This window comes from Austrofundulus limnaeus, unplaced genomic scaffold (genome assembly GCF_001266775.1).
Source record: "Austrofundulus limnaeus strain Quisiro unplaced genomic scaffold, Austrofundulus_limnaeus-1.0 Scaffold43, whole genome shotgun sequence".
NCBI classification, from domain to species: domain Eukaryota; kingdom Metazoa; phylum Chordata; class Actinopteri; order Cyprinodontiformes; family Rivulidae; genus Austrofundulus; species Austrofundulus limnaeus.
The window spans coordinates 197,079-211,380 of NW_013952445.1; the positions used below are offsets into that span (position 1 = coordinate 197,079).

Consider the following 14,302-nt stretch of genomic DNA (forward strand, 5'->3'; position numbering starts at 1 on the left):
TATGTTTTATATTCAATTAACGTATGATCTGATTAGTCGACTAATCGAAAAAATAATCGGTGATTAATAGAGTATAAAAATAATCGTTTCTGGCAGCCCTAACCCACACCAGAGAAAGAATGACCAAAACAGCATAATAACTGGTTTAGCTCTTCAGCTTAAACCACTGGGTTTAGACGAGTGATGAAGACAAACCTGGGACAAACCTGGAGAACTAATATCGCGGTCAAAATTCAAGCAACAAGACTGTGAGCTTCTGCATCTTAGGGTTGGAAACAGGAAAGCCCCTGTGATCCTTTAAAGACATTCTGGAGTCTCCTTTACAAATGTTCACCAACACATCAGCAGTTGACACCTCGTGAGATGCAACTATAGGAAAACAAGTCTTTGGTTGAAAACTTAAAAAAAACATGATTCTGATTAATATCAAGCAAACTGTGCTGCAAACTCCTCAGCATGCATTTGCCTGAAACCACCACCAATCAGTTCACATTGATAAGAGTGGGCTCATATTTAACATGCATGTTAGGCAGTTTGTAATTGTGCTTCATATTTGCTGTTGCATGCACGTGCAGCCTCTCTCGGTTTTTTTAAATCTACAAAACAAGTAAACGAAAAAGCCAACAACAGAAAAGGTAAACTTTTACTGCAGGAGATCATTTGTAAAGTAATGAAGCGAGTGAGTCTACGGAGCAAAAATATGAACAGCAGCTAGGAAAAACACTACAAAGCTGCCACCAACATGAATGATTCCCATCCATTCACACACGCAAACACAACACCTGAGCTACCATGAACATAAAATGCAACTTACCTCTGACTAGACTTTTAAAGGGTCCACATTTTGGACCCCACATCCATCACGACAGTGTTTATTAAAAACAAAACAAAAAAAGATGACAAATTAAAGATGTAGCTAGATGAAGCATGCAGAGGTCAATGCGGAGGTAAAGGTTTGGGTAAAAGAATGATTTATGTCTTGGATGGGTGACCGTTATGTCCTTTCGTTCTAAATGAAGTGCTTGTCCCCCAAAAACATGAGAAACTGGGAAAAATTAGGCATAAAGACAGAAAAATGTGCCTGTACCCTGAACATTGTTTTATCCTAACAGTATTTAGAGTCACACAGACTGAAGCAACATCTGCAACGAACAGTGGACCTCATGCAAGAACCGTTCGTACGCACAGATTTGTTCTTAAGTTGTGCGTATGAGTGATTTAGGAGAATTTGTGGCATTCACCAATGTTTTCGTGTTCTAAGATGTTTTTCAGATACAAACAAAATTCACGAGTGGTCCAGACCTGTCGTATATTTTACCAGCAGTCAGTCTGCTGTTATCCAGACGGGTTTTCTTCACTAAYAACTTTATATTTCGTTAGTTTGAAGATATTTTGAGTTGAAAATAAATTACACTCCATAATTATGTTGACAATAAGTTATTCTGCTTGAATTAGAGTTATAATTTTAAATGTAATAATTTAGACTAACAATATAAATTGTCTGTCCGTCCATTTTCTGCCGCTTTTATCCAGGATCAGGTCCTGGGGGCAGCAGCAGAGAGACCCCGCTCTCCCCAGCTCGTCCTGGGGGACACCAAAACGTTCCCAGGCCAGAGGGGATACATAATCCCTCCAGCGAGTCCTGGGTTTTCTCCAAAGTGCCAGACATATTTTGAAAACATTTTAAAATACTTATTTTAGAATCGCAACTGAGACCACTTGAGACCACGCGGTGGTGTACGGTGCGCAGCGCTGTGGCTTCTGAATAACTGAAAATGATTTAACACAGTTGTTTATACTTTTAGCAGCTCTTTTTATCCCACAGCTGACCTGCTAAAAATGACAGATTTTCTTTTCTGGATCTCTGACAGACGGACTTCAATCTCTGAACTCGTAAAGTTCTTCTTTTTAATTTTCGCTGTCATTTTCATGAATGGACACTTCCTGATATCTGAAGCAGGAAACATAGYCTTATATGGTGTTTTTGGGGTGGTACTTATGCTAATCTCCTCTCCTCGTGCACGAGCAGCTGGATACGAACAGGTGAATTTACGCAGCTCATTTACACAATTTTCCTGAAGATAGAAGAGTTTGTTGAATCTGACGTGACATGTTCGTACGAACCCTTTGTACGAACAAAAGTAAGAGAAATTTAGGATAAGAATACGAACATGTTCTTGCATGAGGCCCAGTGAGTGTAACTTTAGGAGGATGTCTGTTGCAAAATGTACAATTCTGATAAGTGAGAATACTTAAATATTTGTATTTAGTGTACGGAACATCAAGGACAAACACAGGCTTAGAGAACAGAAGAATTTTTAAAACCCCATAATAAATTCCAAAATAAATAAGAAATTCCACTCTTGATGTGATCATCTTCAACACATAAAACACAATCAGCAGGTGTGAATCCACAACACCACAATTAATACTGATCAGTAACTGAGAATGTTTTGAATGGCCTGAAAATAAATAAGTTTCCAGAAACAAAGACGTCCTGCAGCTTTAATTACATCCACTTTATAACATCATCATGCTAATTCTAATCACCCAAAGAGCAACTGAGATTTTGTCATATTTCTCCTTGAAAGATGAGTCTTTTTTTTAGTAAGTTTTAGCTCATTTGCATTTATGCAACATAAAATAAATGAGCTAAAATATGCTGTAAGCATTGCAGCCATCTGGTTTGACTTTCTAACCAAAACAGTGCAATTCAGAAAACATGATTCTTAGCGTGAAGGTCGAACAAACCAATAAAAAGAATCAGGGAGCTTCAGTTTAAAAAGCATATTTCTGTGATTTTAGATGCTTTAAATTGTTTCACGATAATTAAACAGTCAGGTCAAACAGTGTGAGAAATGATGGCCTGGCTGCCGCTGTGTTTTAGGTAAATCCTGGTAACAAATCTGAGCAAAATGAGAACATTACAGTTTCAATTTCTGTGAAAATGTACTTTAAAATTTTCATTTCTATGATAAAAACAGAACAGTATGAACGAGGTAATGCAAATAAAAAGAAAAAAGCCTATTAGCCTCCTTTCACTGTCTGACCCCAATTTAGACCCCCTGAGCTGCTTCTTTTTCAGCATCTCATTTTTTTCTGTCCTCGTCACCTGCCTCAGGCTTACAGTCAGGCGTGTCAGTGCTCACTGAGCTGTCCTGGAAGGATTGGGTCACAGAGGCAAAAAAGGACAAACTCACATCCACACTCTGGGTGGTGTAACACCCGCTGGGCTTAGCTGAGATTCTAACCAGCTAAATTTAGCCCTGAACCGTGGGATTCGTCCTCAATTTTAACTCTTAAAATGTAGGTTGCATCTAATGGATTCAAGTGCAGAAATGCAAGAAGTCTGAGACGAGGTGGAGGAAAAGATTCAGGAAGATAACTCACTGTAAATATCATCTATGAGAAGGAAAAAAAAAAGCAAACAATGCTTAAGATTTTGCTTGGTGTTCTTTTCAGCATGTCTCATTACACAGCCTCCCAATCAGCAGGGCTATAAATAGAGTGAAGCTCATCATGAATTAAATGGGGTGTTTGCATGAATAAGAATTTCAGGATGAGCAGAAGAAACAAAAAGATGAATGGGAGCTACCAAATGATTTGTTTTACATGAAAAAAAGTTTAGATTATCAAAATAAAAGCATGCTCAACAAATAATTAGCAATAAAGCATTATAAATTAGAATGCCATTACCAGAAAGCTAAAAACCAAATGCCAAGAATCATGTTGAAATCCTAAAAAAAACAAACAAACAAACAAAAAGCGAACATGCKATTTCAAACCCAGCTGCTGGAACTTGCCATCAGTCTGTTGCTGCACAGGAGCGACTGCTGATGTTATCAGACAACGAGGTTGTTAGTTTTCAAAAGGCAGATCACAGGAATAGTTTCCAGAGTTCCTGCAGTCAAACCTGTATTATTCCAGCACTAATRTTATAATAAACACTGCTGTAGGGACTGAAACCCTCAGATTTTCTATTATTCCCTCTGGCAGCGCGGCTAGTTTCATCACGTCTGTTTGAGGAAATATTCTTCATGGTCAAACCATTTCTTTTCACCCTTGTACACCGAACCGTGTCACTCACTTTGTCTTCTTCCGGATCTCTTCCACCAGCTGTTTGATGTGATCCTCCATGAACTCCATCTTTTCCTGCTTCCGCGCCAGGGCTTTTTGCAAACGGACTATGCGCTCCACCAGCACAGCCTTGTCCACCTCCGGGAAGCTGTCCACAACCATCACAGCGGGGCCCGACTGGCTCTCCGGTGACCGCTCTTCGGCGCCGCTGCCCCCAACGTGGCGTGCATTTAAAGAACCTGGGGAGCACAGAGAATAAAACCCAGGGATTAACCTACAAACTGGGTTACTGTCGTGGTTTTGTGACAACTTCCTGCGCGCGCTCTGCCTTCCAAAAAAGAAAAGAGGCATTATTTTTAGCGTTATTTTACATTACAAAGCAAAAACAGATATTCATAACTATAAGGATTTTTCTTCCTGGATTATTGAGGTGCAATCAGGATATAATGATTACTAAAAAGAAATATAGATTAGATGTGAAATACTAACCAAATCGCAGAGCAGTACCTGAGGAACTGGAGCGACTGCCCATGCTGCTGGCGTCCCGGTCACACCCTCCATTCTCCACCTGCTCCAGCCTCTTACGGGCTGTGGAGGGAAAAAAGTAACAATAAATAAAACTAACAAATCCACAACCACATTTACACATGCATTAAAACCCAGAAAATATTCAACCATGAATACTGTGTACAAATGTGAACAGCAATTCAAAGAAACTCCTGCAAATTAAAAAAAAATTAAAATCATTATTTATAAAAAAACAGCTAATAAAGTCCCAGAAGTTAACGTGAGAACATACATCAATTTTTATGTGTAGTTTTATGAAGAATATAAAACAAGAAGCTTTAAAATGATCCATATTGGTGCCTAACCTTGTGTTAATTGTTTTGTGAGGTCCTTGATATTCGCTGCTTGCTTGCGTTTCTGAGTCACCAGCTCATCCCTCAGCTCCTCCACTCTGGTTTTTAGTTGGCCCACCTCTGTTTGAAGAGCTGCCCGCTCCTCCTGCAGACCCTGCACCTCCTGCTGCCTCAGCACCTCTTCCTTTCTCAGCTGCCGTGACTGCACCATTTATCGAGCGAAGATGAAATTAGCAGGATTTAAAAAAAAAAAAAACTTAGCCGTTCAAAGGTTTTGTGGCAGTGATTTGTTGAATTAAAAAATAATTGAGTGTTTTTACAGTATATACGGTTTTGTGCTCAGCCAGTATAAATGCGCACTCAGAGGACTCTGACCTTGTCGTCCAGCTGCCTGCTGGTCTCCTCCAGCCTCGCTCGGAGTTCGGTGCAGCTGCCGGTGACCTGATCCAGCTGCGACTGCAGAGCATTGCTCTCTGACTGCAGCTGGGCGTTCTTGCTGCTCAGCTTCTCTGTGAAGCCGAGCAGCTCAGCTTCCCGCTCCCTGCTGCCCTGGACATCACGCTGGAGGTCAGCTATCTGACTGGTCAGGCCCTCCACTTCCTCCTGAAGAGATGTGATCTCCTGTTTGTCACTGCATGCAGGAAAAAGCATATGTTGTTACAATGTTTAAAAAATATAAATGTTTTAATAAACTGGGATAGGAGACATCAGATGCAGCATATTAGTCAGATGCAGCATATTATTCATTTATATAGTTATAGACAATGATATTTAAAGATGAATCATGTTCTAATAATGAGTTTCCTGAAGTTGTTTCTGTACACCGCCACACATGAACAATATTACTGATACTCTTGTGTTAATGACTGAAAAGCCCACAATAATCAGTGAAATAACTTAAAACTGACAAAAGGATTTCTAAATAAAAACTGACTAAAAATCAACCAGTGGAAATAAGACATTTTTTGAATTGAGGATCAACAAGATTAAAAAAAAATAATAATTAAAACAGACCTGGATAAAAATGAGGGTACTTCTAAAAATAAGCCTGAAAATATTTTGACCATAAANAATTAAAACAGACCTGGATAAAAATGAGGGTACTTCTAAAAATAAGCCTGAAAATATTTTGACCATAAAGGACATGTTAATCCAAGGTGTGTCCCTGAATTAGCATTACAAGTGTCTTCAAGCTTGTGATCAGTCAGTCTGCGTATTTAAAGGCTAACAAGCAGTCTGTGCTATGATTTTGTCCACGTGTGTAAAGAAATGTTAGAATGACTTAAACATCCTGCTGTTTGACATGAAAGGTCGATTTTGAATAAACTGTTATTGGTATGCACCACCTGCAATACAGCACACAAACAACAATGAGAGATCTCTTTGTTCCCATGGCCAGCAGAAGCACACATTTACCAAAGAATATGAGCTTTTTCTTGTTAAAAGGAAGTCATTCTTTTCTACTGACACCATAATGCTGCTAAAGATGGGAGATTGTGATGAAATGAAGATTTAACGCAATCTGCTGTCTCCCTTAAATAGACTACTTTTACTAAGGGCCACTCTGGTTGTACCGTTCATGCTGCTCTTGAAGCTCAGTGACCTCATCAAGTTTTTCTCTCTGGCGACCGATCTCAGCCTTCTGCCGGTTTATGATCTCCCTGTATTTACTCAGCTCATCCTCCCAACGTGGACGCTCGTYCTCCAGACACTTTAACTAAAAGAAAAACAGAATTTCAAGTTAAACAGATTAAGTTACTTGGCTATACCAAAGGTGCTTAAGCTTTGATCTGACTGACAAACCTTGGTGCGAAGCGTATCGAACTCATCCATGCTTTCTTTGTAGCTCTTCTTTAGCTCCTCCAGCTCTTTAGCCTTCRCTTGGAGCATCTGCCAGACATATGGAATATATTTAGAAATGCACTGTGAACTTGCGTTAGTTTGGACTATTATTTTTGGATTAAAAATCTGAAGGTTTACCCATAGATTTAATTCTACATCCCACTTATTTAAAGTGAGAACTATCCTGCTTTTACATCTTTCTTTTTCACATTTAAATCATTCAGTTGGGGTCTACATATAGTGGAACTTCAATGCTTTGGTCTGAATTCCTTCTCAATTTAACTTAATTTATCTTTAAATGCAAAAGAGGCGCGTCATACCCCACCCCCATCCAGCTTCCAGAGCGGTTCTTTCTAGTTTGATAGAGGGGTTTCTGACTATATAGCAGCACAGAAATGTTTAATTTACAAATTAATTAAAAAGACGTCAATAAGGGAAGACTTGTCCATCCAGCCTTACAAGTTGGAGCCAAAGTCTGACCCAGAAGAGAATGAAGATGATGAAATTGTAGTTGATAAAAATTCAGACCTTATCTAGCAGTTCCATTGCAAATAATGTGATGTAATAATTCAGAAACGGAAACAGGAAATAGGGAAAACTGAACAGGTTCAAAAGTATGAACCATCCGAATATTTAGATACTGTATCTATGCAGCAGTAGGAGACTAAATTCAAATTTTCTGCACACTAGAAACTCCAAAGTACACAACAAAATGCATTTAACATCTAAAAAAGTGTATTTTTGCATGTTATGTCCCTTTTAAACAGAAAGACAAAAAGCAGATTTCAGGGAAACCCAACAGTTTCCTTTCTTAAAGTTCCTCCTCTAATGCATTTGTCACGTGTGGAAATGATTATGTTCCTGTAATGTTTTGTCTCGATTTTTTAACAATCCCATTACAAACGCTACTGCTAGTCAACTTTTTCAAAAAGTCATTAGAAGCCTCTTGGTATCCAAGACAACACAGCAGTAATGAGAGATGCTGCTGAATTCTATTTCCTTCATTCATCCCTTCGCATCTAATAAAAATGCAATCATCCGAACAGTAATGGAAACAGCTTTTTTTTCTTTTTGCATAATTTATGATTTAGTTGCATCATCACGTGTGCATAACATACATAATAAAATAAATATAAGCCTGGACTGACATAGCAAACAGCAGGGAAGTGGCGCTGACCAAAATTAAAGAAAATCAAGATCCACGCCTTAAACTGGCTTACAAAATAAATAAATAAATAAATAAAAAACAAGCTGCACACTGTCTGAAAGGGAACAAGCTGGATATCAGWGGAAGTCAAGTTTATTGGGTAACAGAATATCTGCTGCAAGAACAAAAACTAAGTTACGCATAAAAGAAATTCAAAGAAATTGTGATTAACCTGAAAAAAATAAGTGAAAAGCAGAAAGGAATAAATTTAAGTGGGTGATGTCTCCTGGGTTGTTGTCGAAGCATCCAGCCTATCATTGATTACTTCTAGGACATTTATTTTTAAAGTCTAATTCCCGTTAGAGTGTACCATTGAGAAAAACAGGCCACTGTGTTTGAACCGAGTCCAGTTGTTTGCTTATGTGAATGAATGAGGGCTACAGAGGAAGACTGAATCAGATTTTGATGCAGGAGAAAACAGCTAAAAAATTAACATTTTCACTTTAGGAGAAAAACCATCAATAAAAGGATGCATTATGCTTTTCTTCTGTAATGCAATCATGTAGATAAATGCAAGGTGTTTTATAGTCTCTATCATCACATTTAAACCAGGAGTCAATGTGGGCTGCCTTAAGCTACAGTCTTTGTAAAACTATAAAAAAAACATTTTAAATCTGTATAATTAAAATCAAGTAAGTCAATTAAATTGAGAGGGGGGTCTCTGCAGTCACTAAGTAGGAGTTTCTTATTTTGTGGGAGGAGGTTGTCTAAAACATGATTGGTCTGTTTGACTTTTTTGTAGGCGTCAAAAAGAAAAACAAGTCCTCTGGACRGGTTCTTCTTTAATGAAAAGTTGTCTCTCCTCCAAGAGACTTCTTCAGTCTGAGGAGTTTCAGGTGAACTCCATAAGCACTGCCACCACATGGTGGACAAACAGGTTGGTCACATGCAAAAGAGGAACATCAGCCAAACAATACATCGTTAGTGCCTTGATTAACCCTATTGTTCATAGAGGATCATGTGCCCCGTCACCTGACTATTGTTGGGCCCTGATTCATACCTACTGATCCCAGGAGGCTGAGTCAAGCTCACAAAAACAGCATTGTTAAACGTGCAGCATGCTGCATCCGAACTGCCGGAATCGGGCCGAAATGTCACAAACGTCATTCCGTTTGCACTGTCGACATTTTGGCACCTTCTTATCACAACCCAATAGCAGAACTTTTTACCTCCCTCCACATAAGAATTTATTGTATGATCGGTCAGAAGTTGGTGGGAGTGTTTGTGCTGAAAGGGCTCAGATGCTGCATTTAGCTTCAACTACTCACTTCAAAAAACAAACACAAAAAAGCTGACTATTCTAACAGGAAGCCGACTTTTATCGAGAGAGTCAAATGGTCAAAAACTCATGAATGGAGATGAAACAGACGTTGTGCATGGTGGAATCTGACTGATAAAAATTGGAGCTTTAATTGGGACAGATTTGTGGACAAATAATGTTTGGTGTAGACTCCAGAGGGCAGAAACCTCATGCAGTGACGTAAACTGCAGAGTCCTGGCCTGATGATGCTGCTCGACTGTGCTGGCTCATTCTTTTGAACAGTGGCTGTTTTGTTTCCCCCGATTCAGGACATTTTGTAGGCGTAATTTGTTAAAGATGTGATTGGGTGGATTGGCTATTTTGGGCGGGGTTTGAAGAAGCTGGACTCAACTGGGAGTAGCTTAACTGAAACAGCCAGGAAGCACCTGCCTGGTATATTTTTAAACATTAATATTAATTTTTGACRTAACTCCAGACAGGAAGGTGATAGATGCACAAAATTTGAACATCGGTGGACGTGGGACATGAAACATTTCAGCTCAGTCAAAACAGCCCTAACCAGTCTGTAAAAAAATTAATAAAATTATTATATATGAATATGACTTTATATTAGTCATAACGTGAGACAGGAAGGTGCTTGCTGCATAAAATTTGAAGTCAATAAATTACATTCAAAATTATTTTCATTTCAGTCATCGTTCYGTTTTAAACTGTTCATACAGTCAATAAATCTTATTTACATACTATTACCATTACTTTTTCATTTAATGTTCCCCACAAGACAACTCAATTTTACCAACCACGTTTAGAACAAACTCTGCCCACACGACAAGCAAATCCCTCTATGTACTGCAGAGACCACTGCCGTACTTAGGAAAGAGTAGGAGAATGCAGAGCTTGAAAGGTTCTGCTACTCGTTTCTCCATTCAAAATAGAAATCAGCTCTAACTAATGTTTTCTCCACAGCTTGTTGTTTTCACATGTTGTTTATTCTTTAATTTACTATCAATGCAAAACTGAACATGTTTATGGCACTATACTGTTTGTAATGCCAGATAAAACATTGAAAAAGGTCAGAATGAAATAAATACAGGTTACAGTTTAAATGCTCTGTTACTACCCATTTTAAACCTTAAAAAATTCTGCTGTAATTGCACATCTGTGTTTCTTGTCTGCATTATGATACTTCACTTTACAGTTAATCTGTTGAGAGTGTTTTGCACTGAAAACAGGCAATTTCTGATTCCTAATGTTGGATTCTGGTAGTCTACTGTCTCTAAAACAGAACATATCTTTTTTATTTTTGCAAATTCTTTATATTATATTTTTTATTATTAGTAGTCATATAATGGCTAGTCAGTGTTAAATTTTGTTCTGTGTGCACTATCTATAGTTTGTAAAATAACTAGTGTGTGAACCTCTGTACGGATGCTGCTGCGACACCTGAATTTCCCCTCAGTGGGACAATAAAGGCTATTTCTATTCTATTCTATTCTATTCTAAATCTATTTTGGCTTTCCAGGGAGAGAACACAAAATAAGATGATGGTCGTCACCTCTAACTGGTCTGTTTGCTCCTGCTTGTGTTTCTCCAACTCGCCTTTGGTCTCTCTCAGTTTAGCATCCAGTTCGTTGGACCTGAGCTCCTCTGACTCCTGAAAGGAGAAATAAGTCAGTTTCAGAAACATGAGGATGAAGATGATGGATCATATTTAATCTGAAACTACAGTAAATAGGAGTAAAACAAAAATGATATGATTTTTTTTCCCTGTGGTAAATCATAGAACATTGGTTCTTTTGTGCTGTGATGTAAAAAACCCTGCTGATGACAGAAAACAGCAGCTCAATCTGATCGCTCTACTAGTGACAAAACGAACACAGCTCTTTACTACCATCATAAGGTAACACATGAAAACTGCCTCTTTCTAAAAAAAAAATCTAAATCAGTCATTTAGTTCAGCATTGYTCACAAAGTAGCATTTCTTCCTGTTCTTATAAAAGCTTTTGTTCAGAACCAAAGAGTAAACTTTTTAAAATTACAAGTATGCAAACTGTAGTTTTTAAAAACTATGATTATTTTGTCAAAAAGCACACAAATCTCTATAGCTTTGGTCCAAACTAAAAACCCAAACACACAGAGGAAAGGGTAGATATCACCTCCTTTCAAGGGTCATAAAAAAGCCTGTAGTTGTAGAAAAATATGACAAACCTGGTACGTTCGGATCATGTCCTGGCAATTTTTACGAATCTGTTCGGTCTCCTCTTTGGCCTGAATCAACTTGGATGTTGTTTCTCTCAATTTGTCTTTAGTTTCCTGCACACAGATAAAAATGGTGAATGAAGAATGAAGTSAAAATTAAAGGATTTCTACATTTTATTCTCGTTTTGGTTTTCTAACCACACAGAATGCTCTGGACATGTTCCTCCAAAAACACATGTAATTAATTAACAAAAGCAGCTAAACTTCTGTAGCCTTCAGCAATGACTGACTTTTTGCTTCCTCCATTTGTTTATAGTTGTTTATTTGCTTGGAGGCTTTAGAAAATATAAACAGATAAAATGATAATTATGCATTCCTTGGAGGTTCATTACTGTGTCATTCAGATTTTAAGCTTGATCACTTATTTTACCTAAAAATTAAACCAACAGTTAAAAGGCGAAACGTAAGAGATAACAAAACTTTAGAAAGTTTGACATTTAGGTTCAGCCGGATGTAAACTCTTCATCTTTTGTTAAAGCAAAAAGCAGTTATAGTACCTTATGAGCATCAGCCTCACTCTTCAGTTTGTTCTGGGCCCATTTGACTTTGATAAGATGGGAGTTGATCTCCTCCTTCAACTTTTCTATCTCCCGTGTAAACCTGCCAACCTCTCCTTCCTATGAACACAAGTGCAAAAAGGAAGCCAAATCAACATTAAATGATAGTTATAACTATAAAAAACAAAAGAGAGTGCAAACACTAATATTAAAATTTTTTATAGTATATAGAAAGAACTGAGTGGGACATTGTGCACGTATCCTAATGTTCCCAGACAAATAACACATTGGTCACCAGATAAAGCATACTGCTGAGGTAAAAACACAGAAATGCAAATGCTGCCTGCAGCTGATCACATAATAGCATTTAGATGAAACAAAAGTTGTTTTAAACTTTTAACATTTTGTTTACCTTAGCGTCGTACAGCTGTTGCAACCGTCCTTTATCCTGAGCCAGCTGATTCCCTCGGAGGGCCTGGCGGTCCACTTCCTTGAGGGCTTCTCTAAGCCTCTTCTCTAACCCCTCTTTGTCCCGCCTCAGGTCCAGGGCCTCTTTCTCTCCCCGAACATATTTCATTACCATGGCTTCCTTCTCTTGGCGTGCCTCATCGCACTTCTTGTTGACCTAAAATAAAAGTACCCGTAACTTTAGTCACCTTGCATTTGTTTTTAACACAGTTTTGGAAGTTAATAATAAACCATATTAAGTAAAACTTTGAACTGAAAGACATGAAAAACATTTTGATGAGCTCCATTCTGTCTAAAAAAAAGCATGTCCCTTTTCATTTACTATTCCACTTGTGTTTAACCATCATGGTTTGTCCTTTCTGCTGCAGTCTAGAAAAAGATTAGGTGCTCTCAGGTGACAAGTTGTGCTCTGAGCAGACTTCTAGCCCGGCGGCACTGATAACAGCGATGTGATGATGTGATCAGGACTCTGCGAGCTGACCAGATTTTCGTTGTTGTTCTTTGATCTGACTCATCAGTCATGATCAGCTTGACATGGTGTTTGTTTTTTTCACAGAACGATGATTGTTGTTTTATTATCTTCCTCTTTGTGTGCGACATAATCCTACTTCTTAGTTTTACAGGCAATAAATTCATGTGCCATGCACCACCTGTGTTCATCTTAATCATGTTCATCTTACTAAAATGGCAGTTCCCATAAGAGAAATGTTCAGGTATTTGGCACAAAGCTTCAGTAAATTACCATAAGCAAATATTCAAAACCTTGAGGGGCAGCAACAGTCGATTAATAGATCACCATCCTAACATAAGCCAAGAAATGATACAAGCAAAGGGCTTAAAAAGGGCCTCGGTGCAAAAATCTAGCTCATATTGTTCGCTGAACTGTGAAATTAAAAATTGGAAAGTGTGACAAGACTGTCAAGAGGAAAGTGCCTTACATGGTTTCCCAGGTGTGTGAAATCAAAAAAGAAAAATGTCCCTCCCCCAAAATTCATTTAACAAGTTATTGAATCTGCAATAACAAGAGTTCTGTGTGCAAAAACCTTAAACATTCAGTTGGTAGTTTAGTGTATATATCCACAGATATATTGACGGATTAAATTTTAAATCCTGGCCAAACTTGACTGAATTTAAGTTTTATTGATGTATCAACACTCAGTTTGTAAAAAGAAACCATGGTGGAACAAATAGGGGCAACAGCTCAAACGCTTAGAATCAATTTGTTTTTTAAAGTGCAGTACCTGACCAACCAGCCTGTGCACAAGTGTTACGTTAAAACATGTTTTTTTGTTGTTGTAGTAATCTCATTATGAATTAAGTCACACATCTGTTGAGTCAGAGCAAGAGGCAAAATAAAGGATCAGACTTTAACGCAAAACGAGTCACAAATCAAGCTTTTCAAGAAGTTTCAGAGTCGTTAGGTCCCAGTCGTACCTGTTCTATCCGGTGAGTCGTTTCCCTCTGCAGCTGCTGGAGAGAAGATTTAGCCATCTGCTCCTGGTGGATGAGTTTCTCCCGCGACTCCTTCAGTTCTTTCAGCAGCTCCTCCACCCTGCCTTCCAACTGCAAAAACAGTAATAAACCAACCGAGCAACTTGTTGAAGATTTCATTCATCAGGGCCACACCGGAGYTACTCTGCAACACTCGATTACATCTGACACAAACTGCTGAAGGCTAATTTTAATCAAACAGCTGCAGAAACAGGTGTCAGTTTGGCTAATTTCTCAAAATTAGATTTACAGAAAATAAAAAAGAAGAAGCAACCTCTGGCAAAATTAGCTTTAAATTGTTTGGAAAAAATGACAGCTCTCACCCATTTTAAATTTCGAT

The 14,302-nt window shown here is 38.3% G+C and overlaps 1 protein-coding gene across 2 annotated transcripts in view; it reads right to left on the reverse strand.

The window, feature by feature from the left end:
* Positions 1-14,302, reverse strand: part of ccdc186 (coiled-coil domain-containing protein 186) — a 31,019-nt gene that overhangs the window by 12,836 nt on the left and 3,881 nt on the right. Inside the window, exons 4-14 of one of the 2 annotated variants that reach the window (XM_014007584.1) lie at positions 13,906-14,034; positions 12,416-12,628; positions 12,004-12,123; positions 11,456-11,560; positions 10,803-10,901; positions 6,741-6,827; positions 6,512-6,654; positions 5,313-5,568; positions 4,950-5,139; positions 4,567-4,665; positions 4,088-4,316 (exon numbers count right to left, since the gene is read on the reverse strand). In XM_014007584.1, coding sequence (XP_013863038.1) covers positions 4,088-4,316; positions 4,567-4,665; positions 4,950-5,139; positions 5,313-5,568; positions 6,512-6,654; positions 6,741-6,827; positions 10,803-10,901; positions 11,456-11,560; positions 12,004-12,123; positions 12,416-12,628; positions 13,906-14,034 — 1,670 coding nt within the window. Of the gene's footprint in view, positions 1-4,083; positions 4,317-4,566; positions 4,666-4,949; positions 5,140-5,312; positions 5,569-6,511; positions 6,655-6,740; positions 6,828-10,802; positions 10,902-11,455; positions 11,561-12,003; positions 12,124-12,415; positions 12,629-13,905; positions 14,035-14,302 lie in introns of those variants that run through there. The other variant, XM_014007585.1, reaches the window with a different exon arrangement.